The sequence below is a fragment of the Perca flavescens genome, chromosome 2, assembly GCF_004354835.1.
Source record: "Perca flavescens isolate YP-PL-M2 chromosome 2, PFLA_1.0, whole genome shotgun sequence".
NCBI lineage: Eukaryota > Metazoa > Chordata > Actinopteri > Perciformes > Percidae > Perca > Perca flavescens.
Genome location: NC_041332.1, coordinates 34722133 through 34739770, shown reverse-complemented (window position 1 = coordinate 34739770; position 17638 = coordinate 34722133). Strand labels below are relative to the sequence as shown.

General features: G+C 40.9%; 2 protein-coding genes across 3 annotated transcripts; one reads left to right on the top strand and one right to left on the bottom strand.

The window, feature by feature from the left end:
- On the top strand, nucleotides 1–5568 carry c2h17orf67 (chromosome 2 C17orf67 homolog). 2 transcript variants are annotated; one of them, XM_028588080.1, is made up of 4 exons: nucleotides 1–76; nucleotides 1608–1708; nucleotides 3064–3185; nucleotides 5490–5568. In XM_028588080.1, exons 1-3 carry the CDS (start codon nucleotides 22–24, stop codon nucleotides 3178–3180), a joined length of 273 nt encoding a protein of 90 aa, XP_028443881.1. In that variant the 5' UTR covers nucleotides 1–21; the 3' UTR covers nucleotides 3181–3185; nucleotides 5490–5568. The 2 variants fall into 2 exon arrangements, with proteins under 2 accessions (XP_028443881.1, XP_028443888.1); XM_028588087.1 differs by having other exon boundaries at nucleotides 3064–3188; nucleotides 5490–5562.
- Nucleotides 5569–7102: 1534 nt separating this feature from the next.
- Nucleotides 7103–10882, bottom strand: cbx8b (chromobox homolog 8b). Its single transcript, XM_028599428.1, has 5 exons — nucleotides 10507–10882; nucleotides 10333–10376; nucleotides 10036–10101; nucleotides 9832–9898; nucleotides 7103–8791 (listed from the first exon to the last, which is right to left on the bottom strand). The coding sequence occupies exons 1-5, from the start codon at nucleotides 10678–10680 to the stop codon at nucleotides 7937–7939; spliced, it is 1206 nt and encodes a 401-aa protein (XP_028455229.1). The 5' UTR covers nucleotides 10681–10882; the 3' UTR covers nucleotides 7103–7936.
- Nucleotides 10883–17638: the final 6756 nt, after the last annotated feature.

Sequence of the window (17638 nt, the reverse complement as noted above, 5' to 3'; positions counted from 1 at the left end):
GGCAGGAAAAAGGTGAAGAAGATGAAGACGCTGGTGGTGTTTTTGCTGTGCCTGGTCCTGCTGACCATCTCCACAGGTAGGAAACTCTCAGGGATTTACCCGAGGAGAGCAGGAGCCTCTCACAATGAATTCTGGGGTGACATTTGAATCCAAAGAATACCATTAGCTCCTGCAGCAGTGAGTAAGTCAGTGGATTCAGGTCAGTTGAGTAAAGAGAATAATATGACAGAATAATGATGATCTCATTAAGGAAAGTCTTGCGTGAATTTAGCCTAGTGCATCCTTCTTTTGTCCCATGACTGTACATGTAGATTCTGTATCAAGAAAGGGAAATGGTGTTTCTTTTTCTTTTTTTACGATGAGTTTTGCATGCAAGTGCATTTCCATGTACAATTGATTTCATTTCAGCATGCATTCTTTCTTTGAACGCAGAGTGAAATTGCACACAACTTGCACAATTCCAGATTTTTTCAGAAAATCAAATCTTTCCTAATGAGATGGCTAGAGAATGTGAGAGGTTTTTTTTGCCACGTCGCTGTGAGGGGCCCAGGCAGCAGCAGCAGCAGCTCTGGCCTTGTGTTGATAGAGCTGGGTTGATCCAGCTTCCTCTGGCAGGAGAGGGAGAGAGAGCCAGCCGAGCTGCCTGCTGGGGTCACGTGCTGCCTGGCTCCCCAGGGACCGAGGAGGATGAATGGGCACTTTGTTACCTTCTGCCTCCCAATATACACGCCTGGGTTAGAGAGAGAGAGGCCAGGGTGTGTGTGTGTGTGTGTGTGTGTGTGTGTGTGTGTGTGTGTGTGTGTGTGTGTGTGTGTGTGTGTGTGTGTGTGTGTGTGTGTGTGTGCGTGCGTGCGTGCGTGTGCGTGTGCGTGTCTCTACAGCTCCCTTGGGGCTTGGGCGTTGGGAGAATGAGCAGCCTCACATGGACTAGCTAAACAGATCAGGTCAGCCACAGCTCACCAGCAGCAGATAGTGGTGAGAGGTTTATTCATGGGTCTGAACACAGCTTTCAGTGAGAGGAATGGTATCCTGATTAGCCAATCCCAAGCCATGAAGCAAACAGCTGTCACGTTCATAGGAAGAAGAAAAAAAACGAAATAGCTGAGAGCAACCAACACACACACACACACACACACACACACACACACACACACACACACACACACAAACAACTCTCAACAAAATTCTAAAATAATTCTACCCACACTTCTAAAGCTCACTAATTAACTTGTTTGTCACACACACACACACACACACACACACCAGAAGCGTTGGACGGGGGGAGGAGGGGGGAGCAGGGCCCTCATGCTAGAATGAATAGCTGTGGATGCTGGGAGGGGCCCATAGAAAATGCCTTTTTACAGAGCCCAGAATGTTGTGCTACGCCCCTGACACACACACACACACACACACACACACACACACACACACACACACACACACACACACACACACATATATCTATGTCAATCTACCTATCTATCAACTTTATTGAATCTTTTCTTTCCCAGCGCCAGTAGAAGAACTGGATGTGTGTATCACACGACATAAAAGCAAACATTTGGTCTCTTTGCCGTCTCTGACTCTCATGTCTCCCTGTTCCTCAGAGGCCAACCCTATCATCAAGGAGAGCTTCGCAAAGCAGCTGCTCCGCAGCAAGAGGCAGGAACGGCCCAGGAAGGCCGGCCACCCCGACGAGCCAATGAGGGTACGGTTCACTCAGAGACAACGTACAAGACGGAGATCCACTTCATTATTATCATACTGAGTTCTACTTTTAACGTCCCTTATGAGCACTACATCAACAATACATTCTAACGCACTGTCATGCAGCTGTACGGCATTATACAGACTTAAGCTTTAAAATAAAGCGTTACTGCATACTTCATCAGTTTATTTGTAGAAACATAATATATTATAAATTTATTCTTCATGAATTTGCTTTTCTAAAGTGTTTGATCTGTGTTGATGAGACTGTCAGATACGTGCAAAATCAAAATCCGGTCAACAAAGAGGCGAGCAGCACCACAAAACACAAATCCAAAAGACAATTTAAAAAAAACAACCAAAAACCCTAGAATACTATTAATGAATGAACAAATCCCCAAAATACAAATAGTACAAAAAAATTGAAGTCGTTGGAGATTTTGTGGAGAAAAAGTAAGATATAACTGCACATAATCTATAATTGAAATTCTAATTTGTGTATCAATCACAAGTATATTCCTGTATATACCATACCATATACCATGTCATTGTGGAATAAGAGGGATTTTTTTCTGAGCACATTCAGGGTTATAAGGTAATTCACACTAATGATGTCATCTAGTCATTACTTCCTATCTGAAAAGAAGGCATTGTTGACTTGCTATAGAAAATATTCACCCCAAAACGTAATATATCTATTAAAAAAACTGTTTTTGAATAGATATATTACAAATCTGTCTGAATCAGCTAATCATATAATATAATCTGATCTCTAAAGTCATCTCTCTCCATGTGTTTGTGTATTGTAATGCTTTGAATTCATCAATATACAAGTCCAGGCATGTTTGTTTCACTCTACTCATCTCTGTAATTTCACTCTGTGCTGTCAGGTGCTGTGTATTATAGTGCTGTTGTCCCCTCAAACATTTGGTTTCATTTTTTTCTTTTTTTTTTTAAACATGTATTTATTGAGTTTTTGTACATTTGACAGACAAAAACAAGAAAGGAGACCAAGGATCAAATGTAGTAGCTGTAGTACCCACAGTCATAAATCTGTACATCCATAGAAAAACATACAGCAGTTGTTTATCTTAACACCATATAGTACAGATGGCACACTACAGGTATTAGAAGTACCTTATCTCATTTGGACAAAAAAATAAAAAATAATAAAACTCAGCTCAGTCCAGCTAGTTATCACTCCAACCATCCACATCCATATTGTTCTTCTCCAGGAAATTCAAGAAAACGCTTATCAAGCCTCATTTTTTTGTTGTGTAACTTCTCTTTTCCAGTCCTACAGTCATCAGCTTTCTTGTTTCTTACAATTTCATTTTCTTCTGCCCCCCCATGCAGGAGCATCTGCTCCACATGCAGGTTCTGGATCAGAGGGCCCAGGAGACCAACCTGGAGCACTGGCTGAACCCCCACTGCTACCCTCGCTGTGACAGGAACTACGGACACCCAGTCTGATCACGGTGGTGAACACACACACACACACACACACACACACACACACACACACACACACACACACACACACACACACACACGTCAACATAATCCTCCATTTTCATTGAACTCATATTTGACTAAGAAGACACCAGGATATAATCAGGGTTCAAAATTAGCACCATAATAATAATAATAATAATAATAATAATAATAATCTAATTAAGTGGCTGGTCAAATTTGGTAAAAGATTCACTAGCCATTTGGCTGGTGGATGGAAAAGTTCCTTTTTGGACCCTGGATATAATCATTTCCCCACACACATTTGGAAGGATCCATTCAGCACTAATGTGGCCTTTTTCACATTTCAAAAGAACAAACAAGCAATCCCTGCTCCGAGGCCATCAGCTCCAACTCAGTCTCTTTATTACCTGATCCTCATTTGCATACTGAATCACTTGTTTCTATGTTGGTCATTTCTCACTGCTGTCGTGTTCTAGCTCTTCCTGTTTTTTCAGATTTTTATCGCGACTGTTTTTGCACAGCAGGAAACCATAGAAAGTTGCAAAACAGTTCCCAGGTCAGCCTCACATCATGTAATACTCTATACACAGTCAGCCTCACATCATGTAATACTCTATACACAGTCAGTCTCACACCATGTAATACTCTATACACAGTCAGCCTCACATCATGTAATACTCTATACACAGTCAGTCTCACACCATGTAATACTCTATACACAGTCAGCCTCACATCATGTAATACTCTATACACAGTCAGCCTCACATCATGTAATACTCTATACACAGTCAGTCTCACACCATGTAATACTCTATACACAGTCAGCCTCACATCATGTAATACTCTATACACAGTCAGTCTCACATCATGTAATACTTTATACACAGTCAGTCTTACATCATGTAATACTTTATACACAGTCAGTCTCACATCATGTAATACTTTATACACAGTCAGTCTCACATCATGTAATACTCTATACACAGTCAGCCTCACATCATGTAATACTCTATACACAGTCAGTCTCACATCATGTAATACTCTATACACAGTCAGTCTCACATCATGTAATACTCTATACACAGTCAGCCTCACATCATGTAATACTCTATACACAGTCAGCCTCACATCATGTAATACTCTATACACAGTCAGTCTCACATCATGTAATACTCTATACACAGTCAGTCTCACATCATGTAATACTTTATACACAGTCAGTCTCACATCATGTAATACTCTATACACAGTCAGCCTCACATCATGTAATACTCTATACACAGTCAGTCTCACATCATGTAATACTCTATACACAGTCAGCCTCACATCATGTAATACTCTATACACAGTCAGCCTCACATCATGTAATACTCTATACACAGTCAGTCTCACATCATGTAATACTCTATACACAGTCAGCCTCACATCATATAATACTCTATACACAGTCAGCCTCACATCATATAATACTCTATACACAGTCAGTCTCACATCATGTAATACTTTATACACAGTCAGTCTTACATCATGTAATACTTTATACACAGTCAGTCTCACATCATGTAATACTTTATACACAGTCAGTCTCACATCATGTAATACTCTATACACAGTCAGCCTCACATCATGTAATACTCTATACACAGTCAGTCTCACATCATGTAATACTCTATACACAGTCAGCCTCACATCATGTAATACTCTATACACAGTCAGCCTCACATCATGTAATACTCTATACACAGTCAGCCTCACATCATGTAATACTCTATACACAGTCAGCCTCACATCATGTAATACTCTATACACAGTCAGCCTCACATCATGTAATACTCTATACACAGTCAGCCTGTGAGATCTCCACTTATCTAGCGAAAACGTTTGTTTCAACGACATGTTGAGCATCGAATGCTTCATTTCCTGCATTCTGAATTCCTTATTTTTGCAACAATGTGTGCCTTTTCTGCATGCAAATGTCTTTATTCATGTAAATATTATTATTATTATTATTATTCATTCATGAATCTGCCGTATTGTTCAAAATGTTCTGCAGATTCAAAACCTTACACGTTTTTTTGAATTATGCACATCTTAAAACAAATCAGCATTTAAACTCTTTGACTTCATTAGCCCAGCCAGTTTTGATTAATGGGGGTGGGAGGGTGGGGGGGGTTGTAATCCCCCCCCCACCCCAGTAAATTACGCCTGTGCTGAAACGTGCTGCTGTGTGATTCACACACAAGGTTTGACTTCACATGAGCATTTTACACTTTTTAAACTGTTCTTTATCTTTTTTCTCTTCCCAGTAAAGGACCAGAGGGGACAGCACGGACTCAACAATGAAAACTCTTGAAGAATAAAAAGATGGACTCTCTCTCTCTCTCTCTCTCTCTCTCAATTCCAAATTGCTTTATTGGCATGAATGTCATAAAAACAATATTGCCAAAGCATCAAGGATAATAATGTGAGAAGAAATAAATACATACAACTAATTGAGTAAAGTGAAATATATACAGTTATATATAGACTCTCTCTCTCTCTCTCTCTCCTGAAATATGACCATGTAAAGAATACATGGCCATGCATATAATGTAGCCTGTTACAGCTGTGTAGTTTGCTGTTTTCAGTAGTTTATAAATGTTCCCCCGAATTGTTGTATCCTGCACCATCACAGAGTGAAATGTTTTAATAGTGAGTAGCCTACTATCAAAAATAAATCAAAGTGCATGCACCCATGGTTGTGTTCTTTCTTATTCTTATTCTGGATATTCTCGTGGTGAGGCTGTAGCTTCAGGCCCAGTGACAGAAGGGACGTAACGAGGAGTGTATGGCGTTATGCGTTTAGTTAAAGGGATTTTTTTATCTAATTGTTTTACCACGTCTGTGACTCAACTGTGATTGGTTAGAAGATCTCAGGACCAGGTTTAGGCTATGTCATTAAACGGATTCAGGCACAGTAGGAATTAATAATAATAATTTCGTTTAGCCTATATCATTTCTGAACAAAAAAAAGACGGCCTTTGTTTGGGGGTAAATATGCAGCCTATAGTCCTGTGCATATACCGAAACTTATGACACCCATACCTGGGACCTAATGTGTGTCATGGATAAACAGGGCAGTGTCGCGTGTGCAAAGGGCAGCAAAAAGTAGATCCGTCAGGCTGCGCACTCAGGACAAATAGGCCGGTAGAAGTAAATAGCCTAGGCCTACTTTGAAATATGTAGCTATTTTAAAAGCCCATCTGCCAACTAGCTTAGGCTATAAATGCTGCTGCATTGGTTCATGTAGCCTAATAGAAATAAACATTAAACAAATACAGACAATTGTCGCTTGTATAGGTTGCAACAGGCTACTGAAATAATATAAATGCAATACAAACTGGAATAATAATAAAAAAAACCTGAATAAAGCGGTTGAGAAATATGAGAATGAATAGCCTCATTTTTGTCATAATTATTCGAATGAACTTGAAGTGGCCTTTAAAAAGCAGACTTGAGATGTAGAATGAAATATTTACATTAAGACTCCGTGTAGAGAAGGAAGAACTGATCCTAACTTGTGTATGTGTGTGTGTGTATTGGCGTTCTAAGGTTCCGTGTTGTGATCCGGGCCTGAGGCCTTTAACTTATCTAATCGGAGCACACGTGGCCCTTTATTTAGCTTGCAGGAATCGAAAATGACGCATTTTTCTTTCAGAGATTTCCCTATGACCTAGAACACAAATTGAGGCTATTGAAATAAGGAAATAACCTGAGCGTCTAGGTCGGACGGCCTAAAGGCCTAATCGTGTAACATGTTTTGATAAAAGCCTTTATTATATTAATTGTATGGGCTTGGGCGTTGCCTTCAAAGATGATTTAAAACGTAGAGTCCGACGGCGCTCTGATAACAACTGAGAGTAACACACAACGGAATGAGAAAAGTCAAAGGATTTATTGTAAAGCGTCTAAAAAGCAAATGGACACCAACTCTGTAATTATCTTCTTACATTAAAGCTTTATGAACGGTTTTTTATGAACATGTAAAATATACCATGTTAATGGAAATATGTAGTTATACACACACCTTGGGAAAACTCAAACGAGTTTTTCTGTTTTGAATGTATTAACTTATCTTACAATTAGAAATGTTAGAGACATTAAAAAAAAAAAAAAAAAAAAATATCCGAGACAGACTCGGTCTTTGAATACAACACAAACGGATTATTTCTTAATACATTTTGAATTCAAAGTGCTTGAGTACATTTTTTTTTTAAATATCAACCCTATTGAATTGAACAGGGTATAGTCAGTCTAATCAGTTCAAATTATAGAGAGATACCCAATCCATAGACTGAATTTAATATCTAAGCCTCACTTCCCATAATGTGCTCAGGCTGGAAGATATGAGAGTCAACAAAGAAGAAGAAAAAGATAAAATAATAATAATACATTCTAGTTAGTAACAATTGCAGAATAGTTAAATTCACAAGCTCTGTACAGAAAAGTAGCCAACTCCTTCATGTTAACCAATGCAAGATGTCAAATGGACTTCATTTGATTTGGTCAATACATTAAAACAGATGTCCGACTTTATAATATATACACATACAGTATGCACATTATGTAATTTGCTTTTATACATTACATACAAAAAAAACGGCTTTGCTTAATAATTACACTATGCCCTATAAGCTTCAGAATTATTCTGTCAGAGAAAAACAAAGCGTTGCATAAAGAAATCAGTAAAAAAAAAAAAAAAAAAAAAAAAAAATCATCTTTTGTCCTTGAAGAAGCCTTTCGAAGTGCTGCTCTCCTTGATGGTGACGGTCAGGAAGTTTGTGGTCACGTCCGTCACTAAGACCTTTTCCACGTCGCCGATAGAGGGCCTCCACGCCACTTCATCCAAGTCGACGTCGAGCCTGGTCGGGGACGGCCTGTCCAAAAAGTAAGGCTTTTCCATCTGTGGAAGCTCAGCGGGGCGACTCGAGCCCTGGCTCATTTTGGACTGGTGCTTAAAGTGCACAGGTGCCAGGTACGTGGAGCTGTCCTTAGTCCTGTGTGTGTCCGGGTCGGTTCTGTGTGGATGCAAGCTGCGCTCAGAGTACAGCTGCTTGTAGGAGCTTCCCCGGTTGTGTGTGAGGTGATGGTGATGGTGGTGGTGGTGGTGATGGTGGTGGGGTTTGTGACCATGGCTCTCTGGGTGTCTGTGGGACACTTTGATCAGCCTCGTCTCTTCCCCCCCCTGGAGCTTAGCCAGTTTGTGATGGCTGTGGCTCACCTGCTCCTCCGCTCTCCTCTTGTGGGGTTCGGAGACCACAGGGCTGCAGCTGCTGTCCTTGAAGCGGGGTTTAGGCTTTGGGCCTCTTTTTTTGGGTACGTGGAGTAGTCCGTCTGGACCGATATGCTGAAGGGAAGGCTGCCGGTACTCACGGGTGCTCAGTTCTGGTGGTCGGACACGTACGCTTTCTCCGCGGTTTACAGTACTTGGCGGGAAGATGGTGGGAACGACGGCTCTAAGGCCCTCTCTGGCCCTGGGGGTGACAACAGGCTCGGGGGTTGGGTAGGTGATGTGCATCCCTTGGACTGCATCACCCCTGAACTCATAGGATTTGGCTTTAACCTGAGCCTATTACAAAAGGTAAGAATATAGGAAGATATTTATTCCAAATTATATTTAAAAAAACAAAAAAAACAAAACAGTAATCCAGATTTTTTAAATTTTTATTTCATAGTAAAACTAATTGGGCCTTTTCACAGCAGTTATTTTGACTTGTCATGACAGCATGCCAGGATCCTGAAATCTGAGCACCTACATGGAATCTAGCCATTTTATTATTCACACCTGTGCTCTTCCTACTGTAACATGTCCACATGCCTTCTCTTAAAAGTTTTTTCCATTTACTGGGCCGTGCCTGACACTGGGCTCAGCTTACACACTAAATGTATCCAACATTTAAAAAAAGGTGAAAATGAGTATGGAGTTTGAAGTTTAAACATTTACCATTAGGCTACTGCATTGACAACTACAACAGCAAATGGTTCCTGTTGGGCCACAGTATTTAGTGGGGAAATTCCACAACCTCATTTTTTAACAACACTCCTGTCAACGGAGATTCTGGTATTTAGTTCAAGATAAACTGTCGGTCATTATGCAATTTTCACGGTTCATTGTCGTGAAAGGCTGGAACCTCTTGCTGACTGCATCAGGCATATGCTTTACTCTACGATTTCACTCCCATAGGACAGTAACATGTATGCATCTGAATTTAATGAAGGATATAGTAATACAAACGGATTCACACAAAAAAAAAACAACATTAAGTAGGCGTAGGCCTACCTTGATCAAGACGCTTTCACTGACGCTTGTAAACAGGAATGACTAAGGTATATCCTTTAGTATATGTCAACAGTTCCCCATTGGCTAATACACACGCTGGTATGCAGAATTAGCATCATTAAGGAATCTTTCGCATTTAGGTGAAATACAGTGAGGCCGAAATGAATTCTCGAAAGCTTTAAGGAAACCAATACAATATAATACACAGACAATGTTTATGAAAACATATGAGAAATCGAGGCGATACACAGTCTTGTTATTGGGGATGAGCATGCAATTCATAAAAAATAATAAAAAAGAAGAAATCACGTAACAACGCTGCTATTTACCTTAAGCAGAAATGTCTTGGGTTTTGGTCCTCTCTTTTTGGGCCCATAGAGCTCCCTTTCACGCTCCCTGTGGGAAAATATAGTGACACACACATTTTGAGTGTCACGGGAGCGCAAGTGCACCGAGGACGCCATATATTTATTGGACATGTTAACATTCACTGGCTCTGCCCATAAAGGCCAGCCCAGATATCTTAACGTTACCTCTGCTCAAAAGCGACAAACAGGCGGGAGTCCAAAATATTCTCCTCTGGTTCCCAGGTGCTGTATCTGTGATTAAAATACTGGCGTTACATTGAATTGAGGAAGAGAGCGCTGACACACACACACACACTGTGGGGATGGCCAAAGCGCTAGCCTGCGAGCTAAATTCTCCATCATGCTATAATCCGGGGCTGTCTCGCTAGCTTTGGCGAGCTAACGACAGCCACAGCCGAGACAGTCCAGACACCACGGCCGTGGGTTGAAAACATACACGAGACACAATGTAGCAGGACTTACTTGGGAGACCAGCCCTTCCATTTCACAAGGTATTCAATCCGACCCTACATGCCATCAGAAACAAACAGAAATGACTTAATTAGCTTGCAGGGCAACAGTAGTATTATAGTGCGGTGTTGGTGCATTATATTCAACGCTCTGGGAGAAAAGGGGCACGTTACATCTCGCGCCTACCTTCCTTATCCTCCGTTTGATTATAGACTCGGCAGCAAACACCCTCTCCCCGACGGCAGACAGCTCCATGTTTACTCCAGTGCTACCTACAGTTAGCTTAGTGGACGCTAACGCTAGCAGAGCAGATATCTTTCTCCAGTCCCAGGCAGTCACTCTGAATTCCCGACAGACCATAATAGAATGGACGTCAGCGCAATTTTTTTTTCCCGCGTTGCTAAGGAACCACAGTCGGTGGAACCTCTAGAAGAACGCCCATTGGTCCAGCCGTTGCTACGTGCTCGGGTTGCTAAGTGAAGGGAGGAGCGTGCGCCTGTGTGAATTCTTTCAGGGGGGAAATGGTGGCTTTTTTTCCCCGCGCGGCGAGTGAATCATTTCGCACAAGTTATGCGAGATATTCAAAAATGCACGTGGTTATCAAAAGTAGTGTAGTTATATGCACGCGACAGTGTAGTCAAGCAAATAGAGAAACCAGGAAATAACAAATGGCGTTTGATTTATGCAACAGCGCGAAATATAGCGTATAAGAGACATTCCTTAAAGTCTATTCAGCGATGCATCGATCAGCAAAATGCAATCAACTCGCTTGGCATGTTACGTTATTATATGCATATTTGTCCATAAGCACACAAGCTCGCTGTGGCAGTCTGTGTAAACTCGTGTATCGCCAGCCCGCATTCATTTAGTTTGTCCTTGCTGTCTCAGGCCAAGCACAGGATCAACGCACTGTTCTATCTTGTCAGGCACAATTATTGTCTGGTTGTTTTCATATTCATAACACTCCTTTTAGCTTAACGTTGAAGGCATAAACTGTGTCTGAAATGTGTTGCGTATGTTATGGCGCTTTGCAGTTTAAAATCTCTTCGCATGGGGCATTACATGTAGGCTAAAGCCTCTGAACAGCCACACAGGTGATTTCAGTTATTGTGGCTGATTAGACCTCTTCTCAGGTTGAGTGGGCCGGACCTTTGGTGGCAACTTATTAGGTCACAAATCTTTTTCTTTTTTCTTACCAATAAGAATGATAAAGCTGTCATTTTTTTAAATTTTATTTCAGGCGGAACAAAACTAACAGGAGACTCAGGAAGATGTCAACCAATCAGTCTAACCATACCCACAAAGTCTAGGAAGAGCTCTAAGCAACCAGATATATACTCCAAATACCTGTGTGGTGTGTTCAGGGCCTTTAAATCAAAAGAGCTGCCATTTATGTTAAACAGAGACTTAGGCCTGGGTTAAGTGGTCCATTTAAACAAAATTAAAAAAGGCTTTAAGCGGGTAAAATGACAGTCCGTGGCATTTCTGTCACTGACCATTATGCAAGACGTTTACTGTCTTCGATTTATAAAATGTTATAGAAACGAAGTTTGATGTCATGACCCAAAAGCAAGAAAATATCAGCCGACGCATGTTAATATCGGGCGAACTGTGTGTCAAGAAAGCTTTTCATATAGGCCTATTTATTATGATGAAGGTCCGGCCATCGTTACCTGTCACCTCCCTCTCTGTCTCTTTCTGATTCGTCTTTTCAATACAGGCTAACACAATAACACACAGGCTGCGGTTTGCTTCTGTTAGTCTTCATTAAAAGCCTTTTATTATGTCGGTGTGTTTTTTTTTCTGCGCATGCCTATGACATTACTCAAGCAAAATGATCTGCAAATGCAGAAATAATCTGTAGGCCATATGTTTCCATTGCACCAGCCGACGCAATAAGACAAAAAACAGGAAAAATACAATGTTAGTTGCCTGAAAATCTAAAACTTGACTTAACAAAATAAAAATAAAACAAAATCATATATCATAACCATTTCCATAATGGTGATTAAAAAAAAAGTTAAAAAAATGAGTGACAATGACGTGGCAATTAATGTCATGAATTTTGCTCAGTCTACAATCCACAGGCCGATACAGCCTATTTTTATGCTAAGAAAAAATAATAATATAATATACATAGGCAATATAATAATGCATTTAAATAATTCATTTATATTAAGCATAATAATAATAATTCGATCAGCTCGGCAACAGATCTATCAGTTTTGTAAAATAGGAAAGTTATGGCTCAACAGAATAATCAAATAATCAGTATGGTTATAGGCTAAGAAAAGTATTTCCAACAGCCTATACTAGATATTAGTTTAATTGTCTGAGGTGAGTGAAAAATAGATGTCTTTGTCAAACCTTTAAATGATTAGTTATTCATTTATTAACCAAGCGATGAAATAAACAGAAGATATAACTGAGGGCAAAAAAATGGATAAACAAATAACAAAGTCTAACGACGCGACTTCTGCATGCAGCCCGAATCGATCAGCCGATCACTGATGGGCTTACATGGCCTATATTGAACATCCATATTCGGTCATCTGGACTCAGACCTTTCCCCAGCCCAGCGATAACGACCACAGATTGGATTAACATAGAGTGCCACTTTAAATCAAACGAGCCTCCCCTTCCTATACAGACCACAGCGACAGTCAAGATTGGGTTAAAAGAGTTGACGCCCATGTCCAGTGAGGAGTTAGACAGCCTACAAATAACATATGCACTGCGAAAAAATGTCAAAACATGTAAATGAAACTTATGCATGAGACTCTTGCAAAGCCGAATCCCTGTATCATCGATTTAAAAGAATGCATAAGCAATCTCATTAAATATTAAAAGTCCAAAATGTGAATGTCTATTTAAATGGAATGTACCCCCCCTCTCTCTCTCTCTCTCTCTCTCTCTCTCTCTCTCTCTCTCTCTCTCTCTCTCTCTCTCTCTCTCTCTCCTGTGTGGAAGAATAGGCCTGGTGCATTTCTGAATTAGAAATTACAACATTATTGTTAGACAGTCAGTCACAAAAGTAGCCTAACAGCTTCCATTTAGAGATAGCATAATGCAATATGTTAACATGCATTTCAAGAGAACCAATGACAAGGCTCCTCTTAATGAATGGTAAAGCCAGTGCGCAGCCAGATGAACGTAGATGCTGGCAATGAATGAATGAAAGGCTTTTACGTGATTTCAAGACTAGAACAAACGGCATTGACCGACGGAATAATGAGACTCCGATAGATCTCAAAGGCCCACACCTAATAAACAGCATATACGCCTTTATTGTTGTCATAAAAAATGAGCGCAGAGATGAAGACAAAACGCTCTATTTAAAGACCATGACAATGCACACTGTGGAATCAAATAAGGGCCATTGATATTAGCTACACTCTTGTCAAATTCACTTGTCATCAGAGAATAGTTGTCGTTATGAGTTCGTTAGGTGCAAACCATTGAGGAATTGTGTCTTTAAACTACACACATATATGCCACGGTGAATTGAATTGTCTCCATTTAGACGCGGATGGTGGTGCCAATATTGAAACTGTTTCTTATTTTGTTTCTGCTCAAGGTATCACTCCAAACTAATTATAACACCAAATCCATTCGTTTGCAGGGAGCAAAGCGACGGCCTAACAGAGATAAATCATATTCACAATGTCTCTACTCACAGGCTTTGTTCATTTGCGTGCGCAATTAACCAAATAAAGCCAGACTCTTTCTCTCAATCAGCTGCAGCCATGAGGGAAATGTCGCACAGAGGAAGAGTAAATCCAGCTAAAGCCCTTTTAACAGGCATTTGATTTTGTTCTTTTTTTTTTTTTTTTTTTTTTTTTTTTTTTTAGAAGATATCCGCGTTTTATAAAGATTTCATATGGAATTGTAACGTGGTGGCCAAATGCCATATCGGAATCTCTGAAGGGAAGCAGAGCAGCAATGCATTTTGGAAGCTTTAATTCTCAGTGAAGGACGTTTGTCTAATTATTAGCGATATGATTTTAGGATGTAGTTATGATTGACACTTTTCTCTTCCCTGTCGTATTTTTCAGCGCAAAAAAACCCAAAAAACAAATACTCAGCCTAGAGAAAGAGAGGGAAGATGGGCGCACCTCAGACTCTGGATGCGATTGGTCTCGGCGCGCCTGCACTGCAGCAGCGCTGCCGCCGTTTAAACACCATTGGCTGGCTTGTATCCGGGCAAGACGCTGGCAAAGCCCGGCCATGTCATATGGAAAGAGAAAGGTAGAGAGGTCTTGGAGTATTTTTAGTTCTCATTAAGCAACTGTGATCCGCTACATTACCATTACCATTACCAACCAATACATTATTCCTCTTTTTTGTCTTTCTTGCAAACGTCTCTGCCGGTCCCCACTTTAGGTTGCATAGGGCTACTAAACGTATTTATAGGTTATAAAAGCAAATGTGATGAAGGACAGTTTTAGTTAGGGTCTCGTACCATACACTAATCATGCATTTATTATTATTATTATTATTATTATTATTATTATTATTATTATTATTTGCAGTTGGTTTAAAACGGGAGTTTCTTTCCCTGAATCCCCCTGGCCAAAGAAAGAACACATTTCCATGGAACTACAAATCCCATTCTAAAAGCACCAGACACTATAGGCTGTATGGTGTTGAGGATAACAAAAATAATGGAATCTATCTGGTCCGCGTGCCAGGCACAACTCTCTAATAATTAGCCTACCTACACCGGGAAACAGCTAGATGATGTCTGGATAATATCACCAGTGCAGCCCGTAAACCACCTGTGTCTGTAGGACTGAGGTCAGCACTCATGCATCAGACCCTGCTGGATGATTGGAGGGTTTAGTCAACTGGATCCATCCAGCCAGGTTGGTGACTGGAAATGTAACTGTGTTTACAGAGGTACTAATGAGGCTGACAAATAGAAGGACATACAGTAGGCTACCTAGGCGTTGTAGGCCAGCTGGCCTTTGCAAAGGATTGTGACAAATTAAATAGATAGACAAGCTTTTAATGAATTTGAAATTTATATTTTGTATCATAACAGTGGACCCATGTGGTGCTTTTGTGACAGAGATCCTGAGTTCATTTTTTTCTTTGACAAAAATTAATTTATTTCCACAGCTCACGGGTTAAACCGTTGAGCTCACAAGTTCGGCAATTTGTTTTGGCATCTGTAGGCCTACTTAGTCGTTCTTAAGCACAAGTAGCCTATAGGCCCATATAGGCTATTTTGTGTTCAGTTAAAACGACTTCATTGGAGTAGACTAATAGCCTACTCATAATTAAATAAAGGATGTTGATGACTTGATTTAGAAATGTTTCAAATCTGCACTGCTGCACTTTTACATTTCTGTGCATCTGGAAGTGTATGGCCTACTGAAGAGGACTCTGGAATGCTACATGTTTGGTTCAGACTTTAGGCTACATAATGTCTTTTTAAAAAAAAATAAAAATAAAAATAAAGATGCTGAATTTATCTGCGATTTTGGAAATCAACAGCACACTAGCTCTATGTCGATCGGTCAGTCAGAGAGCTTTTTTCAGGCCTGTTCCAGTCATGCATGCACACATTCAGCATGAGATGGCAGGTATGAAGAAGAGGGGAAAAAAAGGGTGGATCACACAGAAGACGTGCTATTATTTTAGCTATTGTTTTGTTTAGGGGATGACCTAACCAACTGGTTCGGAGTTTATTTTGTTTGCCTACACACACACACACGCACACAGGTATGCTATATCCGTGTCGGCTACGTAGGGGAATAATGTCGTCCATCCTGCGGGGAATTTACCGCTGAACTGAAACATTGTTGCAATTGTTTGTCAGCTGCAGCAGCTGCGAGTCGTTTCAGAGAGACGTAGCCTACGCCATGGAAAAGAAGAGAGTGGATGGAGCAGAGACAGACAGACAGACAGAGAGAGAGAGAGAGAGAGAGAGAGAGGGGGGGGAGACCGACAGCCATTTTCTCTGTCGTGTCGTAGCTCACATTAAACAACGCGAACAGAGAGCACTTTACTGGCGGGCTGCAGCCCAGGAAATGGTCGAGAGCTGCCGTGTCTGTCATTTCGCTCGTTGAAATGACACGACAAAGTAAACGTTTAACCCGTCTCCAGCGTCGGAGAAGGCGGGGAGCCTACGCAGCCTAGGCTAGGCTATATATCAACCGTTCACAGGCTGATGTGACGTCCAAATGCTAGCCAACAGGAGCGATGTTTCGGGAGGTTTGCGGACCTCCTCTGACGGCACGTGTCCTTTTAAAGCGCCCTCCAGTTCTTCAGACCATAGGCTGTGTCTGCCTCATTCATTCGGCTACATGAATGGCTGGAATAGGACACCGTGGAAAGAGTATCCTACGTTGTCATTTAAGATGAACCTGAAAAGCTGTAGGTCAAGTGTATAGGCTAAAGAAACGAGTCGCCTCCCGCTGGCTCTCTCTCAGCATGTCAGGAGGATTTATTCAACATCTGACATAACCAGCTGTTCGGGTCAAAATGATGCACTTTAAACGACTGAAATCCTCTTCAAAGGCACATATAGGCTAAGTGTTGGTAAAAAAAATTCCCAGCTTAGGCCTACAATGGATAGATTTCGTGGGTTTTATGGTTTAACGAACAGCAATTAAGAACGATTATTATCCAATCATGTCGAGATCTTGACCTTTTTCCTCGGAGTTATAGGCTAGGCCTAATAGCCTATACTTATATTTAACACTGTTAACACAGACCTGTAACGTTTATTTTACCACACTAGCAGTTGCGTTTATAGTCCAGAATTTAAACCTCAAATTGGCATTTCAGGTTTGAACCCTCCGCTGACTTTGTTGTAAAAGTTTCACGTGAATGAAAAGACATTGCTTTCCATATGTGGCAGTCCCGGCCTGTCGCTACACACAGCGGGCAAATAGCTGCGTGGTCCGGGCAGCCCATCTGAAAATAAACTCACAGGCTCTGTAATAATCCTCACGGCCTGCAGCCCGCAAAACACACACACACACACACACACACACACACACACACACACACACACACACACACACACACACACACACACACACACACACACACACACACACACACACACACACACACACACACACACACACACAAATAGAGCCATGTAGGCTACAGATTTAGCAACTTCTGAGGTAAGGATGGCAATGAATATGAACTAGTCAGATTTATGTTTAAGTTACACATGCTGCCCAGCCTTAGCAGCTCTTTAGTTCATTTTAGTCAAACAGAAAATGGAAAGATATGACATGGGCTATAAAACCGTGTTACAAAAGCTGTTCCCTTCTAAAGAAGAGGGGAAAGACATACA